At 49.4% G+C, this 21,919-nt stretch overlaps 2 protein-coding genes and 1 long non-coding RNA gene across 15 annotated transcripts in view; 2 read left to right on the plus strand and 1 right to left on the minus strand.

Annotated features, from left to right (window-relative positions):
• The window catches only part of KCNN4 (potassium calcium-activated channel subfamily N member 4), a 16,164-nt gene extending 14,115 nt beyond the window's left edge, over positions 1-2,049 (plus strand). For all 4 annotated transcript variants that reach the window (XM_038528679.1, XM_038528678.1, XM_038528681.1 and 1 more), the window contains 2 exons: positions 925-1,092; positions 1,513-2,049. In XM_038528679.1, the coding sequence (XP_038384607.1) occupies positions 925-1,089 (165 nt within the window). In that variant the 3' untranslated portion in view covers positions 1,090-1,092; positions 1,513-2,049. The remainder of the gene's footprint in view (positions 1-924; positions 1,093-1,512) is intronic.
• On the minus strand, positions 23-11,045 carry LOC102153684. Of its 2 annotated transcripts, none has more exons than XR_005354574.1 (4): positions 10,605-11,045; positions 9,921-9,975; positions 8,616-8,757; positions 23-2,014 (listed from the first exon to the last, which is right to left on the minus strand). It is a non-coding gene; the product is annotated as an uncharacterized LOC102153684 (long non-coding RNA). The 2 variants fall into 2 exon arrangements; XR_005354573.1 differs by having other exon boundaries at positions 23-1,140; positions 10,605-11,038.
• SMG9 (SMG9 nonsense mediated mRNA decay factor) overlaps positions 10,792-21,919 on the plus strand; it is a 21,702-nt gene continuing 10,574 nt past the window's right edge. For 2 of the 9 annotated variants that reach the window (XM_038528668.1, XM_038528672.1), the window contains exons 1-8: positions 10,792-11,087; positions 11,782-11,913; positions 13,687-13,842; positions 16,290-16,364; positions 16,456-16,720; positions 16,814-16,911; positions 18,447-18,559; positions 21,699-21,810. In XM_038528668.1, the coding sequence (XP_038384596.1) occupies positions 13,693-13,842; positions 16,290-16,364; positions 16,456-16,720; positions 16,814-16,911; positions 18,447-18,559; positions 21,699-21,810 (813 nt within the window). In that variant the 5' untranslated portion in view covers positions 10,792-11,087; positions 11,782-11,913; positions 13,687-13,692. Of the gene's footprint in view, positions 11,088-11,185; positions 11,205-11,262; positions 11,511-11,781; positions 11,914-13,686; positions 13,843-16,289; positions 16,365-16,455; positions 16,721-16,813; positions 16,912-18,446; positions 18,560-21,698; positions 21,811-21,919 lie in introns of those variants that run through there. The other 7 variants (XM_038528675.1, XM_038528673.1, XM_038528670.1 and 4 more) reach the window with 7 other exon arrangements.

The raw sequence follows: 21,919 nt of genomic DNA on the forward strand, positions 1-21,919 counted from the left end.
CACAAAGAACTCCAGTGTTTGGTTTTACATTATTTTTATTGTTGAGTTACATGTGGACGGATATAAAATTCCTTCCAACTATGACTCTGAGACAATAATAAAACCAAAGCAAATATACAAACCAGTTCAAACACAAACGGTAAAACCAATAAAATGCAAATTAACAACACTGACACAGACGGGGCACATGGTTTTGGTAAAAGCCAGGCTCTGTTACTATTGCAAAGAGGGGCCCCAGGCCACGGGGGCTTCCGCACTGGGCAAGCTGGCTTGGCCAAGGCTGACTCAGCTTGCCCTTCTTCTGCTGGGACCACTTGATTCGGCCAGTGCTTGGGGATGGTGACATCACATCCCTTTGTTTGGCTCACAGCGCCTTTTGCTTATTATCAAGTGGCTTTGCTTTTTCTCATTAGCCCGAGACAATTCAAATAGTGGCCCTTGGCACCAATGCCATGGCCAAGTACAGTCACAGATGCAGGTCCCTAAACTTCATGGCAGGTCTCAGCAAGGAGTGGTGGCCTGGATCTGCCAGAACTGGCAGGTCGTAATTTCTTAAGATTATCCAGCCCCAAACTGAGAATTCAAGAATTCTCATAGAAAGGTCACACACCCTCAAGGATAAAGCTGTGAATCCTAGTTTGAGAGGGTAATGAAAGGGCTATGTGGGTTTTGAAGTCATTCATCAATTCCACAAATACTCAGTAAGCACCTATCTTCTATGTACTGGGTCTGACTCTGGGTGTTGCCTTGGGCATGTATTTAACTGCTCCAGGCCTGTTTCCAAAGCTGTAAAAACGGGAATGGAATCCTCACTCCCTATGCTTTTAAGAAGATGTAAACCATGTGTGAAAAACACCGAGCCAAGAGCTGGGTTAAGGAAGAAATCTACCTCAGCCTGATATCTCTGACCCCCTCTCTGCCCAGATGCACATGATCCTGTGTGACTTGCAGCTGGGACTGAGCAGCTCACATCAGGCCCTGGAGAAGCGGATGGATGCACTGGCAGGGAAGCTGGACACCCTGACCGAGCTGCTTAGCACTGCCCTGGGTTCAAGGCAGGTTCCAGAACCAAGCCAGGAGGCCACGTAGCTGGTGAGGAGGCTGGGACTCGGGCAGACAATGATCCTGGTGAAAGGGTACCTGTGGATAACACCCCATGTGGTTAAAGGGGTAGGGGATGGCCTTGGAGACAGTGCTACTGACTGCTCTTCTGCTCTGCCCGTCTGGAGGAAAGGACTTGAAGTTTGGGGCTGGACTGGCAGTAAAGGAAGGAAACATTCCTTCCCCCCTTTGCTGTCAATACCCTTTCCCTCTTTCTTCATATGGTTGGTCTGCCTGTCCCTGGGTGTGTTCGTGCCCTCTGTCCAAATGCCCAGTCTCTTGGTGGCAGGTACACCCATTTCTTCCTTCCTCCTCTGTCCACTGGTGTCTATCTCTACCTCAGTGTCCCTGCTCTTGCTCTCTCTCTGGCTTCTGGCCTGCTTATCTATCCATCTCTGTTTGTCTCCTCAGGATCCATGGAGGAAGAACCAAGCTACTTTCCCTAGGATTGAGGTCAAGGACATTGTCTCTGCTACTCCTGACCCAGCCCTATGAATAAGCACCTCAGGTGCAAGGACCAAAGAGGCCCCACCTTAGGGTGGGCTCACTCACTGATGGCTGGAGGAGACACTGGCTCAAGGAGAAAGGCTGTGGCCACACACACAGCCCCAACCCCTGCCCCAAATGGGAAAATGGTCACTACTACCCCACATCCCCTGGACAAAACCATCCTCATTGTGCTGCTACGGATGACCTCTGGCTTTCAGTTAGAAGTGGAGGTGCCTGGGGCGCTGAGACTCCTGGGTCCCAGAGAAGGTGGGGACTGGGGGCCCAGAGTCCAGGATCCTGGGGTTCTTCAGTTACCACTGGATAGCGGAGTGGAAGGAACCAGGCCTGAAGCTGAGAGGTGGCAGGAGGCAGCGCCCCCTGGTGGGAGAGCAAGGAGAACACAGTTTCCAGAGCTGCAGAGAATCTGGTGGGGAGAAGGCGGGTGGGGTGGGGGGGCACAGTTCACCAGTCTCTGCTCTTTGTAATAAATGTTCAACTAAGCCAGAAGTTGCTGTCTCTTTCCAAACATATGTATACTCCCAATAGGCAGGTCATCCAGCAGAAAGCTCTTGTCCTATCCATTTCCCAATCTATAAAAGACACCTCCAAGTGCCCTCCCAGCTCTGTAGGCAATGATGTCCTCAACAGCCCACACTCCCACAGATCTGTGGCCAAGAGCAAAGGCGTCAAATCCAGGATTTGGTTCAGGGTCCAAAGCCCAGCTCTGCTATCCATCGGCTGTGTGACTTTGGGCAAGTGACTTCACCTCTCTGAATATTTTACCTCCCCTCTAAGATGGGTCCACCTTCCCAGAGAACTGCTGTGAAGATGGAAACAGGGAGTGACACAGAGAGTTGGTCACTTAGTAAGAACCAAGTACACGAGAGATAGTTAATCATTTTTATTATTGCTACTGATGTTCAGACACAATGGATGGCTGCTCTTCCTTCTGCTGCCCTCCCCCCCTCCCACTCATCTCACCAGAACCTAGATGACTACTCACCCATCAGGAGACTAACAGGAACCCCAAACCATACCACATAACTCATTCCATCATCTGCTAAGACTCAGAGGGGAAAATGGAAGGGGCTAGCACTTCTGGACATCCTACTGTGTGCCTCCTTTTGTAAATCACCATGACCACATCCCACCCTGCTGCAACCCATTGTAAAGAAACAAAAACTGAGGTTTCAAGAGGAGCCAGGTCTAGAGGTGAGAATCTGGCTGCAGGGCCCCAGTTCATACCCAGCAGCTAAGCCCTGTCTGAGGTGAGTCAGAGGCAGAGTGGCCTTGGACCTCCGACAGAAGTTTCACTTCCCACCATGGCTTCATTCTACTTTGAGAGGCTGATTCATCCTTGCTTCCTTAGACTTGCGGGGAAGCCTGGACTGCGAGTCATCCTTTTCTGCTGAGCTATCTTTGGATTTCCCTCCAAATCCACAGCCAGCCTCATTCCTTCGCCCTGAGAGCTAAACTGGGGCTGCACCACCCACTGCCATGGACAGCCCTTCCTCTGGACGCCAGCCCCTCTGGCAAGAAAGGAAATGGGAACTGGAGGGGGTCTCTGAAGACATTTCCAGCACTCTCCCACTGCAGGAAGCCCTCGTGCAATGCTGCCAGACCCCCTACCATACTCCTTCCTCCTAGTCACACCCCACTGCAGCCTGGATGTCCCCTTCCCTAGGAAGCCCTTTCTGAAATTCTCACAGCCCCCGGGGAATCTCTCTCTATCACAATCGTTTTTGAGCCCAGCACCATGCTAAATCCTTTATATAAATGACCTCACAAAATCTCTAAAAGGGAGGTAAAGTGGGCATTGTGGTCCCATTTTACATACGAGGTAACCAAGGCAGAGAGAGATTTAGAAACCTGCCCATAGCCACAGTAGAGATGGGCAGCTGGGATCTGACCCCAGGCAGCCTAGCTCCAGAGCCCCAGCACTTAGCCCACAGGCCCATTCAGAAGCTGAGATGTTTGCACCGTATTTTCATTTTTGTTCTCTACTGTGTCTTCAATGTCAAGGGCTAGCATATGCAGGATCTCAGTGAAGGTGACTGAATGAAAACAATGAATACCTGGTGTGGCCCAAACTTCTCACCTTCTACCACAGTGGTTTCTGCTGACACAAGGTAGGAAATGGTGAGAAGCGGCTCCTCACTAAAAAACTAAGAGAACACATGAGAGATCTGCTCTGAAGTATCTCAGATCTGTCCCCATCTACCTGCACCCACTCCCCAAAGTGGGGCATGGGTCCTGAGGCTCCCCTTTCAGCAGTTTCGCACTTCTCCTCACAAAGTCAGCACTTCCTAGAGGCCTTGCACCAGGGGCTAGGGCTGTAGGCATGAATCAGAGGGCTCAGTCTCAGGGTGCTCTGGGCTTCTTCCCTCCCCTACTAGTTTTGCCTCCACTTTCATGAGAGGACTGGATAGGGAAAAGAGGGCCCAGAGAGGGGTGGGTGGGGGCTTACCAGGGTTAAAGAGCCAGTCAGGAGCTGAGGCTGAGGCGGATTCTTCTTCCATGCACTTGCCTCCCCAGACACTGAGGACTCTCCCAACACTCAGATAGGACTGGGTCTACCCCTGGCTCAAAACCCTTCTGTGGCTCCAACCTGCCCTTCCATCAAAGTCTAGCTCCTTAGCTCAGTCATTTTTTTTCTTTTATTAAGATCCATTTTACATAAAGCACAAACATTTTAAATGCAGTCTCAATGAACTTTTACGAATTTATTCACCTGAGCAGCCACCACTCAGATCAAGCTAGAAGTTTCCAGCCCCCTTAAAAGCTCTCCTGTCCCTCCCTACCCTCTTCCATCCCCATTATCCACCATCCTGACTTCTTCTGCCCAACTCTGAACCCTGCTCTACATGCTAGTGTGTACTGGCTTCTTGGGCTCTGCACAGTAGCCACAAGATCCACCTAGGCCACTCACTCTTTTTCACTGCAGAATAGTATTCCATTGTATTAATACACCCACAGATCTCACCTTGGCAGCGGGGAGGCCTCTTCAGGCTCTGGCCCCACTCCTCTTCCAGACTCCCTTGACCCTATCCCAGCTGCTAATGATTCTGCACCCAATTCCAGTATGAGGGTTTTTCCCCCCACACCAAGCAATTCTCAGACACCAGCTGGGTGTCCTACAATTCTGCACTATCTGGAGACAGAGTCAGATTCCACAGGTTAAGAGCTCAATCCTACAAGATAGCACTCCTCCCCCGCCCGCCCCCTAACCTTCAGACGCCAGTTGCAAGGTCAAGGTTGACACCTGTGCTTCTGACCAACCAGCTACAGATTGCAGGTTCCAACAAATGCCCCCTTAAACTGGATTAATTTGCTAAAGTAGCTCAGAGAACTCAGAGAAACATTTTACTTACTAGATTTCTGGTATACTATAAATCAGTAATTATTATAAACTAGGATAAAACTCCGGAACAACCAGATGGAAGAAACATACAGGCAAGGAATGGGGAAGGGTAGAAGCTACCATGCCCTCTCCAGGGGCAACACTCTCCCCCATATTTCCACGTGCCCACCAACCTGGAAGTTCTCAAAACCCTGTCCTTTCGGGTTTTTTTCATCCTTTTGGGTTTTGACCGAGGCTTCATTACTTGGTTATCGTTAATTAAATCACTGGCCACTGTCAATTGATTCAACCTCCAACCTCCCTTTCCCTTCCCCAAAGGCCAAGGGTCAGACCGGATATTCTAACCTCTAATCACAAGGTTGGGTCTCTGGCAATAAGCCCTCAGCTCTAGGTTACCTAGGTACTTTCCAAAAGCCGCCCCATTAACATAACAAAAGACACGGCTAGGGATTAGGGATCTCACCACAGAAAATTCCAAAGGTTTTAGGTGCTATGAGCCAGCAATGGGACAAATACCAAATATATTCAAATATATTATTATAAATCATAGTATCACAGCTGCTCCTGCGGGGGACTCCTCTTACCCAACATTGCTTGTTGTACCTGCCCACCACTGTCCCATCCACTATCGCATTTACCCAGTTTTTCATTATGGTTCATAAAGGTGGCCCTACCATTTTACATCAACACCAGTCTGTAGTCCAAAGACCTATTTGGAACTTTTACACTGTGTGGAATAGCTGCCGACACCCAAGAAACACAGAAAAGAGTGGTTTTCACAATTTGGAGGGAAGGTCAGATGGTACAGCTTTCCTTTCTCTTACTGGGATGAGTGGGCCCCTCTTGGATTCAAGTCCAATTCCTCTCTCCACCTGTCATCTGTCAGCACCACAAACCCCCTTACCACTCTGAGGACCCGGTTCCAAAGTCTCTATGTCCATGGAGACTCTACCACTCCCATCAGCATATGAACATTATGTAACTTCTCCCACCTTAAACACACCCCACTAGGCCTTTAAGCACCTTAGATCCTGCATTACGTTTAAAGTTCACCAGGTACTAACCAAATTGCAAAATATCTGGAATTCAAATTCTGATTTTAACTATTGTAAAGCCTTAACAGTTCTTACAGAACCAATCCCCTTTCATACAACATGGAAGATTTTCACAGAGCAAAAGAAACCAGACACACAGGAGACCTGCTGTGAGATTTCATTTATCTGAAGTTCAAGAGCAGCCCACAACCCATCTATGAGCAGAATCAGATCAATGTGGGGTGGGGGAACGGACAGGAGAACTGCACCAAACAAATTTCCGGCGTTCTGGAAATGACCTCAATCCTGATCTGGTTAATGGTTACAGCAGCATATAGATTTATTTTAAAAATTCACCGACCCGTACCCTTCATGTCTGTGTCCTTTATGTGCTTTACCATGTTTAAGTTCCAACTCGCCAAAAGAGTTGAAGACAAATACTTACACTTTTCCTTACGGATACGATAGTCAGCCATTTCCCTAACAGACTGGGGGATAAAGCAGCCATGTAGACCCCACACCCACCTCTAACAAGTGCCCTGGACCTCTGGTCCCCAGCTCATCACTGTCTCTTTGGAACCTTTTGTTCTCTTGGCTCCAGGTCACCCCCTCTGCTCATGTTCCTATCATCTATACACTAACAGCTCCAAATGGAGCATACTTGTACAGTTGCTAATAAGATGACAGGACATCTGAGATTTGCATTTAAAAAAGTAAAGAAGGATCCCCGGGTGGCACAGCAGTTTGGCGCCTGCCTTTGGCCAAGGGCGCGATCCTGGGGACCTGGGATCGAGTCCCACGTCAGGCTCCCGGTGCCTGGAGCCTGCTTCTCCCTCTGCCTGGTCTCTGCCTCTCTCTCTCTCTGTGTGTGACTATCATAAATAAATAAAAATTTAAAAATATATATATTAAAAAAGTAAAGAAACTCCAAGTAAAAAGTGTGGTTATGTGTTAGGAGAATAGAACAAGAGAATTAAAATATAGATGACTATCAATACTGAGTGATGGGTATGTGAATTTTTTTTGGAAGATTTATTTATTCATGAGAGACAGAAAAAGAGAGAGAGAGAGAGAGAGAGAGAGAGAGAGGCACAGACACAGGCAGAGGGAGAAGCAGGCTCCATTCCATGCAGGGAGCCCGACGTGGGACTCGATCCCAGGTCTCCAGGACCACACCCTGGGCTGAAAGCGGCGCTAAACCACTGAGCCACCCAGACTGCCCTGTGAGAATTCTTTATAGCATAATACCTTTGTTTATGCTTTTAACATTTCATAATGAAAAAAAATTCATGAAATTTCATAAAGAAAAGTCAATAAAAATTGTATTATCTACAAACCCTGGCTTCTCCTCTAACTGCCACTCCTTACTTGATGTCCAGTTGAGTATCTCAGAGTTAGTTCAAAGCTTGTCAATTTCCCATCAAGAGGACTCTCATGCATTTTCGCCAAAAAGCATTACTCTTTATTCAGTTGGTCAAACCTCAAACCTTTTGGATAACTTTTAAGTCATCCCTGATTCATGCTTCCTCTCACACAACCCTCTTCCTGAGTCACCATCATCTCCTGTCCAGGCAGGGACATGGACTTCCTCATCGCCTGTGTCCACGCCTGCCCAGCTGCAGGTCTTTCTCCTTGCAACAACTAGCACCGCTTTAACTTTTTTGTGCATAAACAGTCAGATGGCTCAAAACTGCAGAAGTCTTAAACAGTCATCCTCACAACTCTGATCCATAGGTCTATGACCTTCATCCCCACAAGCAACCACGGTCATTAATTTGGGGTGTTCACTAGAGATATTTTGATTAAAAATACATTCCAACATGCTGGTCCTTGCTCATGGCCCTTCAATGGCTTTCTGCTACACTTGGGAAGTGACTTCCAAAGCCCTTACCATGGCCTATAAGACCCTATGGAACCTGGCCCCTCTCCATAGCTCCATTCCTAAACAATCCTTCTTCTCTTCCCTTTGCTCTGCTCTAGTCACTCTGGTCACCTTGACAATCAATCTCTGAATACCCATCCCCTCTCCCACTTCTTCCAGAGGTCTTTCCACGGACTGTTTTTCAGCATCTTCATGTGGCTCATTCCCTTACCTTTTTTCAGGCCTCTGTTCAAATGTCTGACCACCTGTCACTCTGACCTCTGTTACTCGAAATTTCCTTATCCTGACTTTTCCTTCCAAGCATCTTTTACCTGACATCAACTTCTCTACTAGAATATCTGCTGGTGGAGGGCAGGTGCTCTTTCCTATTCACTGTAGGATCTCTAGCTTACAGGCCATGCTTGGCAGCTGACTAAACTTCCATAATTCATTCAATATATGAATGAATAAAATTAATAGAGACGTGAATGAAGAAATGGATTTAGCAATGGCTCTCAACACTCCCTGGCTTGTACCCTGGACCCACCAATTCTACTTCAAACAAGATATCACTGATAATACTGCCATATACATGCAATCAGATATACAAGGCTATTAACTGCAGCAAATGTTTGTGAGAGCTAAAGTTCAGAAACAGACTAAAAGTTTATCAATAAGGACATGGTTAAAGCATGGTACATCCACACAACTATTTCACCAATATAAGAAAAGGCAGGTCTCTGGGTGCTTGTCTGCACCACTGACTCACCACGAGGCAGGCTGCCCACTGCCAGGGGAAAATATGTGGGCTTGCTCTGTGGTGAGACAGGCTTGCATTTGAATCCAGGCCCTGCTGCTTCCCGGCTACGGGACTTCAGTAAGGACTTCTCCTTCAGGCTCACTTTCTGCATCTGTTAAATGGGGAGGGGAAAGGTTTATTGCTGTATATAAAACACAGCCTGGTACACAATGAGCCCAATGTCAATGTTAGGCCCTTTCTTTTCCCTTTTAAGTCATTTCCACCTGAGGGTTGCTCAGATTTGTGAAACTGGCATGGAGGGTAATCCGGGATTGGGAAATTTAATCTAATTAAGAAAAACTGATATCAGGACACCTGGGTGGCTCAGTCAGTTAAGCATCTGCCTTTGGCTTAGGTCATGATTCCAGGGTCCTGGAATTGGCCCCATGTCCAGCCTCATGGCCACTTCCTGCTCAGCAGGGAGCCTGCTTCTGTCTCCCCCGCTGCTTGTGTGTCTCTCATATCCATCTCAAATGAATAAATTTAAAAATCTTAAAAAAAAAAATCTGATATGACCTGAGATGAAGATGCTAAAGAGGAACACTGACATAATACAGACGGCCTGACTGTCATGTATGTCTCTGGGAAATACCCATTTGGTCATCTGTAAAATGGACTCTCAACTTAGGTCTGTGTGACTAGTGATTTCGCCCAGCCTGTGGTAGCCTGGAGAAACACTTCCACCTGGCACAGGTACTGAGAAAATGGCAACAGGGATGAGGCTTAGAGGGGAGAGGGGAGCTCAGAATCAATTGCTATCACTACCATCGTAAGCCACAAAACACGACAACACATAGTGTTACTATGCACCAGACACTGTTCTGGACACTTTCACCCATTTAACCCTGCCAGTAACATCACAAGGTGCTGCCATCTCCATTTTAAAAACAGGGGCGGGGGGGGGGGGGGGGGGGGGGGGGGCGGTGAGGGCACTTGGCTAAGGTCGGCTGCCATTTATGTGAACCCAGGATCAAGCTCTTAACCGCCAATGCTTTGCTTAACAGGAGTTCCAGAAGGAAACTGGGAGCCAGTGCTTTAGAAACAATATGGCTGGGATCCCTGGGTGGCTCTGCGGTTTAGCGCCTGCCTTCAGCCCAGGGCATGGGATCGAGTCCCAGGTCGGGCTCCCTGCATGGAGCCTGCTTCTCCCTCTGCCTGTGTCTCTGCCTCTCTCTCTCTCTCTCTGCCACTAATGAATGAATGAATAAAATCTTTTAAAAAAAATAAAAAATAAAATCTTAAAAAAGAATATAGGAACCAGAGTAGGAGACTTACTTTTATTGTGTACCCCACTGGCTGCTTGAATTTTGTCAGAATGTACATGTATTCCCTGTTCAAACAGAAATTTTAAAACACTAAATAAGACTTCAAATGAAAAATGGTCAATTCCCCCATTCGCAGATATGAACGAATCACTCTCCTGCAACTAAGGTGTAACCGCCGGCCTCGGCTCAGGCGCTGCGCATGCGCCCTCCGCGGGCCGCGCTCTCCGCCCGCTATTCCCCTCTGGCGCGCACAGGGCTTGACTTTTCGACCCTTCGTCCTAGGTTTCTCTGCCCCTGCAGCCGCCGAGGGACTTACTACGTGTCCTATTCCTCCCAGTCCGTGTCTCCCATGCCTTCGGGATAGAATTTGCCCCCTTGGAAGCCCTTCAGGATCTGAACTGCCCTTCTGTGCGCCCTCACCTCCCAACCCTGGGAAACTGGATCCAAGCCAATCTAGACCTTTCCCTGTTGGAGTGCCCTTGGCCGCCCTTCAAGGCCCAACTGGACCCGGACCCTTTCCCTAAGTGATTTGATCTGTCTCCCTCCACAGAACGGGATGTCTTTCAGCGTCCACGCCGGGTCTGTTTCATTCCTGTGTTCTCGGCACTTACTCCGCCCAGGACCCTGAAATCCCTCCCAGCCGCCCCCGCCCCACCGAAGCCAGCCAACTCCACTGACGGGGCGGGACTCGAACCTGCCATCTCCGGAACTGCCCTCTCTCCCTCTGCGTTAGACTGCCACACAGCCCCCGCCCCAGATGCGCACGCGCACTAAGTCGGAGCCGCAGCGTTCTCCCTCCTCCCCTCCGTCGTCCGCCAGCGTGCTGAGGCCAACCACCGCCATCCACGCATGCTCAGCCCGGCGCGGACGCTCAGTTCTCGCGCGCCCAGCCCTCGGCGCATGCGCAAGGCCAGCACCCGGCGGTCCAGCTCTCAGCTCAGTCCCGCGCTACCTCCTCTTCCTCTTTCAGCCCTGCGTTTCTTGGGTGCAGCTTCCGGGGTGCCTAGGCCGGTTCCAGAGTGGCCAATTCCTGCTTTTTCGGTATTCGTCCCACGCCCTTTGTCCCCCAGACGCCCTTTACAGGCCCGTGGCTCGTGGTGGAACCTCCCCCGACCATCCCCGTCACGGAAAGCGCGCGTAGCGCTGCGCCCCAAGAGCCAATCAGCAGCCGCCTTAGGTAAGGGGCCCGCGAGCCCGCGCGAGGCTCGTGCGCCGGCAGGGGGCGGGGCGCGGGGGCGCGTTGGGGGCCCCGCCCCCCTTTCGACCGTTAAGCGGTGGCTCTGACCCCCGGCGGGTGTGTTACTGAGTAGGGAGCCAAGAGCGAACCTTAAATTACCGGGTTGGCGGGCGTGGGGGGTTGGGGCCGGTGAATAATGTGTAAATAGGGACTTCGGTTCTGGGAGGGCCCAATAGGGCCTGTAAACTGGCCGTGAAGTATTGCAAAGATCCCAGCGATAGCGTTTAAAGGGAAACTTTAAGTTTGGGGAACACGCTCGCAGAGGGTCTACAAACAGACGCTATACACGCGGAAGGTTTTCCATATAGTGTGTAAAAAGGAAACTTAAGTTGTAGGGTTCCCCACAGGAAGCCTCTTAAGCAGGTGCCTAATTTGGGCGATGCCCTCTGAATACAGTCCATAGACTCCTAAGTTGTAGGGGGGGCGCCCCATGGACAAAACTTGTAAATACACGTGTTTAAGTGTCAGTCCTTAGAAAAATCGTGTGAATCGACCGTTAGGTTCTGGGGGTGGGGGGTGGGCATAAATACGGAGTTAGGAATTAGTGTGCAAATAGACACTTGGGTTCTGGGAGCGTCGCCTGCAAGGGTCACGGGAAGAGATGCGCCAAGGGCTGAGGAAACTTCCCCCACAGAATGCCTAGGTAGATTCCTGACGTCGAGGAGGTCGCCGACCAGAGTCCTGTAAATAAACACAGACTGGCTTCAGAACGTCTTGAGAGAATCGGCAAAGGAGCCTGGAAACATTGGAGGTCCCCAGATTGCATGTAGGTGGACTCAGATTCTGAGGAGCTCCCCCTCCCCCATGGAGCTATCAAGTAGAGGCAAATACTGTGGAAGTGCCCAGAATAACCTGCAGAGGGACATTTTCTGTGTGGGAAGGGGGTCCTCTTGGTGTGTAAACAGACATTTGAGCCCTAGGCTGGATGGAGTCCTGGTGGAGGAGAGAAAAGAGACACGAGGATTGGAATAGGGGGTGGGGCCATCTCCAGAATAATGTATAAACCCACACTTAAGTGCAAATGGAGGAGTCCCAATTTCTGGGGGAATCTCCCTCAGAGACTATAAACAGTCATTGAAGTGCTGAGTGGATCATTTTCCAGAAGCATGTGTAAACAGGCCTTACCCTCCTGTCTCTGAAGGCAGTCTTCAGCTCGGTTTGTGGCTGGAGGAGAGGTCACTTGGAGCAGTGAGGAGCTAGACAGGCCCCTGCCTGGCTAGCAAAATTACTCCCACATCCTGTAAACACCTAACTGCAGTCTGGAGAAAGGGTCTCGCACAGGGACCTATTAGTCACTGTTTGTTTGGATGGGGTAGGGGGGGATTCATAGGATAATTTCACAGGCACTTAAGAGCTAACCAAGGGTCAGCAGACTTTCTGTAAAAAGAGGCAAATCGTTTGAGATTCTGCAGGCCACACTGCCTGTCTCAACTACTCCGCCATTGTATCAAGAAGGCAGCTGTAGACAATGTGTAAATTGATGGATGTGGCTGTGTTCCAATAAAACTTTATTTACAAAAACAGAAGGCAGCCCTGATTTGGTCCATAGACTACAGTTTAACTTGACCTGTGAGCTATATAGTAAATGGCCTCATAGCAAACAGACTGTTAAGTACTCTGACACTTCCCTAGAAGTGTAAACAGCTGGGGAAACTCCCTAGAGGGACCAATAAAGATAGTTAAATGATAGGGAGTGGATTATATAGGTAGCAGTACATTTTATAACATCTTAGGTTAACCACTGGTGAGACGTTGGAGTGTGAGGGATGGCAGACCATCAGAAATGGAAGGTAAACAGACTGACACCGGGTGAGACACCAGATGAAAATAGGCCCTTAAATGCCCCGCATATGCCAGTGTTCGGTTATCAAAACAATAGTTGTTGGAATGAGGACCATGTTACTGATTTGTAAGGAAATGGTTTGCTGCAGTTTGGGAAAGAAGATGTCCCATTTTTATGTGACCCTCCCCCTCCCTCTGAGTTATACTTATTTTGGGGGCAAAGTAATTAATAGTTGGGAATAGTTTTAGCTACAAGTAAGATAAAAATGTATTTGTTTCTCAATACATCCAAAAGTAGACAACATAAGGTTAATAGGGGACCCCTGAATCATTTTCTCCCACGCCTTCTTTCCTTCCTTCCAGTCCAGGGTGGCTGCTTGAGCTCCAGCCTGCACACCACATTCCTTCCAGCCAGGAGGAGGGCAAAAGGCATGTTCTAGTGTCTGAAGGGAAGTTTCTGAAAGCTGCCAAAACACACTTCTGGTGTCCTACCATTGGCCAGAAAGAACTTAATCACATGGCCATCTACCTGCAAATTATGCTGAGAAGTGTGTTCTGGGCAGCCACGTGCCCTGCTTAGAACTGAGGGTTTTAATTTTTTTGGAAGAAGTGAAGGTAGAATAGATCTTGAGCCAGCTGGCAATCACTACCACAGCCACAGAACTCTCTGGAAAATAAGTGCCTTCTTACTCCAGGGTAAGCCAGATAGATTTAAGAGCATCTCTTCACCCTGAAATCAACCTCTTTCTCTCTGTAGGCAATCATGTCTGAGTCTGGCCATAGTCAGCCTGGGCTCTATGGGATAGAGAGGCGTCGGCGGTGGAAGGAGCCTGGCCCTGGCGGCCCCCAGAACCTTTCTGGCCCTGGTGGTCGGGAGAGGGACTACATTGCCCCATGGGAGAGAGAGAGACGGGTGAGTGAGTGGGCAAGGGCAGCATCCCTGTATCCACTTGTTCCACAAATGTTTTTTAAGCACCTGCCATGTGCCAGGCACTAATCTAAATGCTGGGCATCTGTCTGTGAACAAAACTGGCCTCATGGAATAAGGGCAGAGAGTGACAAAGGGAGCTGTCTTAGATGAAGTGGACAGAGAAGGCCTCCCTGAAGAGGTGAGGAAATACACCACGACAAAATCTGAGTGAAGAGCGTTCTTGGACAGATATGAAGCAGATGTGAAGGCACTGAGCTCTATGTCTGGTATATTCAGGGAGTAGCCAGGAAGCCAGTGTGGCTGCAGAGGCTGAACAAGAAGGGAAGGTGATAGAAGATAATGTCAGAGAGGTAACTCAGGCCAGATCACGTTGGACCTGAGAGGCCTGGGAAGGGACTTGGGATTTCACTGAATGAAATTGGCATTGGAGAGTTTGAGCTGAAAGGTGCCATAAGCTCATGTTTTAAAGAGTCATATGATAGCAGCTGTTTCTTTTTCTTTAAGATTGATTTGATAGGGAACACGTGCATGCACAGCATGCAAGCCAGGGGAGGGAGAGAAACAAGCAGATTCTGCACTGAGCTCAGAGCCTGACACAGGGCTAGAACCCCTGACCCCGAGATCATGACCTGAGCCGAGATCTAGAGTCACATGCTCAACCAACTGAGCCACTCGGGCCCCATAACGACAGCAGCTGTTACTGTCTGTTGAGCAGCATGTGGTATGCTGGCACTGTGCAAAGTGCTTTAACATCATTTGGGTCTTCCTGAACCCTTTGAGCTACCCCATGAGGTAGAACCTAGGATAGATAGGATTTCCACTAATGAAAGAAAATGAATCTCAGAGAAGGGACTGCCCCAAAGTCACAGTCAGAAAGCTTTGGGGCCAGAACTCAAACCCAGATCCAGCTAAGCCCAAGTCCAGCCTGTTCTGTGTGCTGTAGTGTCCTGGGTGGTGAGTCCGGAGTCTTGACGAGGGCACAGATCCTGTCTTGTTCCTGTCCTGTGCCTAGGGGACTTCTGCCAGAACCTGTCCCTGCCCCCCCCCAGGTTCTTCATCCAGGGCCCTGCCCACCTCTGAGAGGTTTGTTGGGGTGGAAGACCGGTAATAATTGGGACCAGTTTCTGAACCATAAAAGTGCAAATATGAAGAATAATTTGTTCACAGTGAGCTCAGCTCTTGCTTGTTCCTTCCCTTGGGTTGTAGCACAGGTGAGAACAGAGGGTCTCTCTTCCTTCCACACTCAGGCCTGAGGAACATTCCTATCTTCCTATACTGTCAGCTTAAGTCCCTGGTTGAGCAACTCCAGTGTCTCTTGTCTCTGTCTCTGATTTTGCCATTGAGCCCTGGCAGCCTCCTGACTGGTCAGTGGCCTCCTCACACCCTCCATGTCCCCTGCTGCCCTCAGCAACTTCCTCCCAATACCCATGACAGCCCATCGGGTATCATCCTGGACACCCCCACCCCACGCCTGTCAGGCACCAGTGCTATACATTGTGCCTCCTGAATACCATCTCCTGTCCACCATCTTCTGTCTACCCTCCCAGCCTCGGCCCCGGCTGTCCTCCCTCCTCCCTGGCCTTTGGAAAGCCCACAGTCTCTCCTGTAGTTCTGTCTCAACTGTTGCCTGCAGAGTACTTCTCATGCCCTCTTGTTTGTTCTTCACCATAGGCCAGTCTCTCCAGTATATGGGGAAGAAACAGTCCCAGTGAAGGTTCATGGCTCTCATGAGGTTCCTCAGGGAACCAGGAAAGAACAAGGCTCAAACTCAAATCTCTCCCCTTATTAAGCTGACCCTGGGGGTGAGTCAAAAGAAGCCTGAGGAGGGTGAGGTGTGGGAATTAGACCACTGGCTTGGCAAGCACAAGAGTGGAGCTGAGGGAAAATCGGGGTAGAATCTGTGAGATAGCAAGCCCCTGTCTCCCCTCTGCCTCATGGACCGTGGACCGTTTACAAGTTCATCTGCTTTCAGCCTTGCGGCAGTCCCATGAAGCACTTCTATCCTTGTTGGCCAAGTGAGGAAATTAGCCGAAGTGAGGGTGGTTCCTTATTCAAGTTCACACAGCCAACAAAAGGCAGGGCCAAGTTTGAACCCAGATCTAGCTCCAGAGCCCTGGCTCCTCCTGCCTGGTCTTGTTATCTGGCAGAGGCAGCCAAATGTGTCCTGGAACTAGGCTGCCAAGGCTCAAATCCTGGCTCTGTTGCTTATTGACTGCATAACCTTGGGCAAGCCATTTCAACCTCTCTGGACCTCAGCCTCTTCATTTGTAAAATGGAGATAACAGTATGTATATCTCGGGGTTGGTGGTGGAACTGAAGAAGTTAATACATGAAGGTATTTAGAATTGTACCTGGCACATGAAGGCCTTCGGGAGTGTCCAGGAGAGCCAGAGGAGCTGTTCCTGAGTCACTGCTCTCCCTCACCACAGGATGGCAGTGAAGAGACGAGCTCTTCGGTCATGCAGAAAACCCCCATCATCCTCTCAAAACCTCCAGCAGAGCGGGTGAGCAGGGAAGAATCTTCTGAAGGGGGGAGGCCGGGAGCATTTAGGTCAGTGATCTCTCCCATTGACTGGAAGCTTCTCTGTCCCATAGTCAAAGCAGCCACCACCTCCAACAGCCCCTGCCGCCCCGCCTGCTCCAGCCCCTCTTGAGAAGCCTATCGTCCTCATGAAACCACGGGAAGAGGGGAAAGGGCCTGCAACTGTGACAAATGCCTCAACCCCCGAGGGCACTGCCCCTGCACCCCCTGCAGCCCCAGCACCACCCAAGGGAGAAAAGGAGGGGCAGAGACCCACACAGCCTGTGTATCAGATCCAGAACCGAGGCATGGGCACTGCTGCACCAGCAGCCATGGACCGTGAGTTGGGGCCGGGCAGGATCTGGTTGGGAGCTGGAATGCCTTCACACAGACCCTTACCACATCCTGTATCCTTCTTTCTCCTGTCTCCAGCTGTCGTGGGCCAGGCCAAACTACTGCCCCCAGAACGCATGAAGCACAGCATCAAATTGGTAGACGACCAGATGAACTGGTGTGACAGCGCCATTGAGGTACTGAGATGAGAGGTTGTGTCTCCATGTCCCACATCTCGCCACCTCCACCCCACCTCCCGACCTCCACTCTTGCCTCTTGCCAGATAGTACCAGACTAGACAGCTTTGAGGCGATGATAGAGAAGGAATCAAAGTTCTCACCTGCCCAGGACTGAATTGCAGTGGCTTCCACTAGATCAGCTGTGCTGGTAGTTAAAATACTGAGATAGTTTGATACTGGTTGGCAAGAAAGGACTCCCCACTACCTCCCAGATGCCCTGGGATCTCGGTACCGTCCCACAGCAGGGCAGCCTCCTGGACCCTGCTCCTGTTCCTTTCCTAATTGGTTGGAAGCCATGCTGTACCAGTGATAACTGGTTTAAATGGCACTCCCCTGGTGGCCCCTGCTCTCTCGCTCAGGCCTCACGTTCCTGGACCGTCCTACCTAGCTCCAGTCTCCGCCCAGCCCCGTCACACCACATCCCTGCCCAGATTCTCCTACGTGTGTCTCTTTTCCTTCTCCCAGCAGCTTGGACTAAGACAACATGCTAAGCCCATCTTTTATTACCTGGCCTGCTGCCTTTGTACGTCTACTGTCTCACTGATACCGACTGGGGAGCTTTAAAACAAAACAAAAGCTGGTGTTTAGCAGGCCTACCCTTCACTTGAAATAGAATTCTGCAGTGTTGAGAATATATTTGCACTATCTAGTATGATAGACACACTCCTTCTACATGGCTGTTGGGCACTTATCCACTAGTATAATTAAGGAACTGAATTTTTAGCTTTGTTTAATTAAGCTTAAATGGCCGCATGTGGTCAGTGTCTGCTCTTATAGGACAGGGCTAGCCCTAGGTATTCTGCTCTAATGTGTCTAGGGTTAGGCCCAAGAATAGCTGCTGCTGCTGCTGCTTTTTTTTCCTTTTAATAAAAGCTCCAGGTGGCTCTAAGGAGCCAGTTGAGGACTTCTTTGTTTTTCTTGAGGAGTGTCTCTCACACCCCCTGGTGGTGGAAGGCATCAGAACTGGTGGGCCAGAGGTGAAGGTCTCCGGATTTTCCAAGACTCTTAAATACCACAGACAAGAGCCAGGATGAACTGACCTCCCCTTCCTGCACTCTTTTCCCTTTTTCACGCTTTCATTTGTTTTCCAAACCTGCCCCAAGCCAAAAGCCCTCCAAGAGTCTGTTCCAATGGTCCTGTCTTCCTCCACCTGCCCTTCATTTCTGTGCCTTTGCCCTTCCCCTCACCAAAGTCAGGTTTCCCTTTTTCCTACCGTGTTCCAGCTGCACTGATTTCCTAGTAGCTTCTTGATCTTGCCAGGCTCTTCTCTACCTTGGAATTCTCACAACATCATTCTTTGTGCCACCACATTCATACACAGGCCCTTTGCTCAACTTGGGGTATTGAAGCCATCCAAGTTTTTCTTCATATCTGACAAGGCAGGCAGGCCAGCCACAGAAGTATCCACCCCTGCCCCCTCCCCTACCTCACTCCCACTCCTGCTCCAGCCACTGACAGATTTACGAGAGTCACACGCCTTCATCTTCCCCCAGTACCTGTTGGATCAGACTGATGTGTTGGTGGTCGGTGTCCTTGGCCTCCAGGGGACAGGCAAGTCCATGGTCATGTCATTGTTGTCGGCCAACACTCCTGAGGAGGACCAGAGGTAAGGGGTGTGGAAGGCCAGGAGGAGGGTGGGCCTGGCGATTATAAATGGTGTTACCAAAGGACTTTCACCTCCCTTAGCCTCAGTGTCTTTGTCAGATGAGGATGATTAGGGACTGAACTAAATCTTTGTGTAGCTCCAAGGTAACCAGTCCTTTTCCTCACTCCCTGCATTGCCCCAGGAATGGTACAGAGCCCAGCTTTGATTTAAGCTGACTTCACTCTGAGCCCTGCCACTCACTAGCTAGTTGACTTTGGGCAGGTCATTTTACTTGTCAATATCTCACTTTGTCATCTGTGAAGTGGGTTTTTGAAGGATAATATCAGGAAGGCAATAGTTAACAAGAACCTGACACAGAGCAAATGCTTGCAGGATATTGCTTGATAAGGCCTGGTAACTAGAACAGGGAAAGAGACCTGGATGTAGGCCATGGGTTCTAGAGCAGAACAGAAGCTGTTCTGTCCTGCATTCTTGAGGAAGGATGGGGAGGATTGTGAAGAGTAAAGTATGAAATCACAGGAGAGGATTTGGAGGAAGAAGGAGCTTAAGAACTAGGAACCAGAACTGAGAGTAGGAGAAAAAAGAAAGGGGCTAGGGAGGATGGAACATGTACAGTCTGATTAAGGAAGATTCAGAGTGAGGAATGAGAAAGGGTAGTAGCCACTTGGGATTGTTTAAAATATATAGGGGTTTATCTTTTTTATAAAATAATAAATACTACCATGCTACAACCTTGCATTCTGTGGATGGGCACCGGGGCATATCCACAAACCTCCTAACAGTATATGCAGAATTTTACACATACCTGCAGTCACGCTTTTCTTCTAGAGAAAGGATGTATAGCTTCTACCAGATCTTAGAGGGGCTTGATGGAGACCCAGAACAGGTTAAGAACCACCATTGTGACAATATACATCCACTAGAGCCAGAGCTGTGGGGGTTTCCCTTCCTCCCAGGTCACCTCCATCTCTTCTTTTCTCTATTCAGTCATAAGTTCACCTTGGCTGTGCTTGGGAACAGTTAACAGCTCTCTCAGATGGCACTCTCCATCTCAGCATCCCCCAAATAGCAAAGTTTCCCCTCAGCTCCAAGTTCAGATTCCTGAGCTAGAGAGACTCCTGCTGGCCTACCTAGTCTTTTTGAGCTGCGTCATCCTGTGGCATGGTGGACTTTGATGCCAAATCTAGCCATCAAGTCTCTTGATTAGGTTAAGAATTCATCTGCTTCTCCCCTTCATTCCTATCTCCTGGTCTAAGCCTCTGACATCTTCCCTGGAGGATGCCAAGAACCTGCTTATTGGTTTCCCTGCTTTAGTTCAACTAGTATTTATTGAGTGCTTACGATGTGTCAGGCACTGTTCTGGGCGCTGGGGATATACAGCCAAACAAAACTAGCAAGAACGTTTGTCGTCATGAGGCTTAATTTTAATAGGAGCAGTAGCAAACAAAATAAGTTACTCGACATGTTAGAAGATAATAACCACACGGGAAGGGATTATAGGGAAGCGGTATGGGCGCTAGATGACAGTTCTAAATCGAATAGTCAGGGAAGGCCTCTCTAAGGGGGACACTGAGAAAAAGCAGACTTGGCGGAGGGAGAGCGTTCTAATCAGGGAATGGCAAAAGCTGGCCTCTGCAGCAAGAGCTTGCCTGGTGTATGTGCAAAATGACGTGCAGGCTGTTGAGCTGGAGCAGAGGGAGCAAGACGGGAAGTCCTAGGTGATCAGGTCAGAGAGGATAAGGGAGGCCCGGGGTGTTGGGCCTATAAGTCGTCATCCACTCTTTCCACCCTACAGCCCTCACAGCATAGCACAAGGGGGAGCTTTTCAAAGCCCACATCCAGTCCTGTCACTTCTCTACTTAATTGTCTTCAGGGCTTCTCCAGGCCCATGGGCCAAAGCCCCAGCTCTTTGCCATGCCCCACAAAGGCCTATGTACCTACTTCTTGGTCCCAGGGTCCCTTGTTCTCTGCTTTTACCACACTGGTCTTTGTTGCCTCATACACACCACCTGCCTTCTGCCTGGGATAGTCTCCCATCCTGCATCCCCCCTGCACTTCCCTCTGTAACTTAATTAAATTTGCTTAATTAACTCTCTTCTCTCTCCCTCAGTGTGGTCATTTGCCTCTTTTATGGCATGCCTTCCTGGCTCTACTATCTGAATTATCCCCACTCAGAGTGCTACACATCTCCTCTTCCTGCCACTTGAAGTTAACTGATAGCTGTTAATTTGTAAGGTAGACCAGAAGGTAGACCTTCTCTCCATGGAAGCAAGACTGTCCTTACTGCCACATCCTGGTATCTGGTACATAGGAGGTCTTCTGTACAGTGTTAAGCAGGAGGATATTTGCTCTGTGTCAGACAGCATGCTAAGCATTTCAGGGAGGTGGGGGTTACCTTTTGAGAAGTAGGTACTCTTACCCTGATTTTGCAGTTAGAAAGAGGAAATAATCTCTTTGTCCAAGCCACAGAATGTGACCAAGTTGAGCTCAGTGGTTAAGGCAAGGCTCAGCTCTGCCTGCTTTGCTCTCGTCTCCCCATCCAGCACAGATAGAATTGAGGGAGACTCTTCTCATAGGAAAAGAACTAGGAACTGAGTTCTACAACCAAACAGCCTCTCACTCTGGGGGCGGGGAGAGCTCAGTGCTGTATCTCCAACGCCTGGCCTGTGACAAGTGCACTTGGTAATTAATAGCTGACAGTTACACATCACTGCATATCAGGCAAGTTCCTAAGGGCATTACATATAGTAGCCTCATAGTAACCCTAAAAGTTTTGAGACTGTTGTTATCCCCATTTACAGATAAGGCAACAGAAGAGAAAGATTAAGGACTTGCCCAAATCCACATAGCCAGGAAGAGGCAGAGCTGATATTTGAATCCCAGCAGTCTAGCAAAACCCCTACTCTTAAATACCTCAGGTTGCTGACTTCATTAAGTGAGTTAACAAACCTACTTATGAGTGGGGGTAAAGTTATATGGAATAAAATGTAAGACCCCAGACAGCAGGGGCCACAGATGGAAGGCTTTGTGGGCAGGAAGGAACCATGTCCCACATGCTCCTTTCACAGGGTCATACTCCGGAGGTGTCGGAGGCTGAGAGCCAGACCTCTTAACGTACTCCACCTGTTCCTCTCCACAGGGCATATGTTTTCCGAGCCCAGAGTGCTGAAATGAAGGAACGAGGGGGCAACCAGACCAGTGGCATTGACTTCTTTATTACCCAAGAGCGGATTGTTTTCCTGGACACACAGGTGCCAACCTCCACGTGCCTCACCCTACTGCATGCCACACTCAGCTCCACCCCTGGGTATTTATAAGCCAGAATCCTGCTTGGATTCCATGTGGTTTTAGCCAAGTTGT

This window comes from Canis lupus, chromosome 1, assembly GCF_011100685.1.
Source record: "Canis lupus familiaris isolate Mischka breed German Shepherd chromosome 1, alternate assembly UU_Cfam_GSD_1.0, whole genome shotgun sequence".
Lineage (NCBI taxonomy): Eukaryota > Metazoa > Chordata > Mammalia > Carnivora > Canidae > Canis > Canis lupus.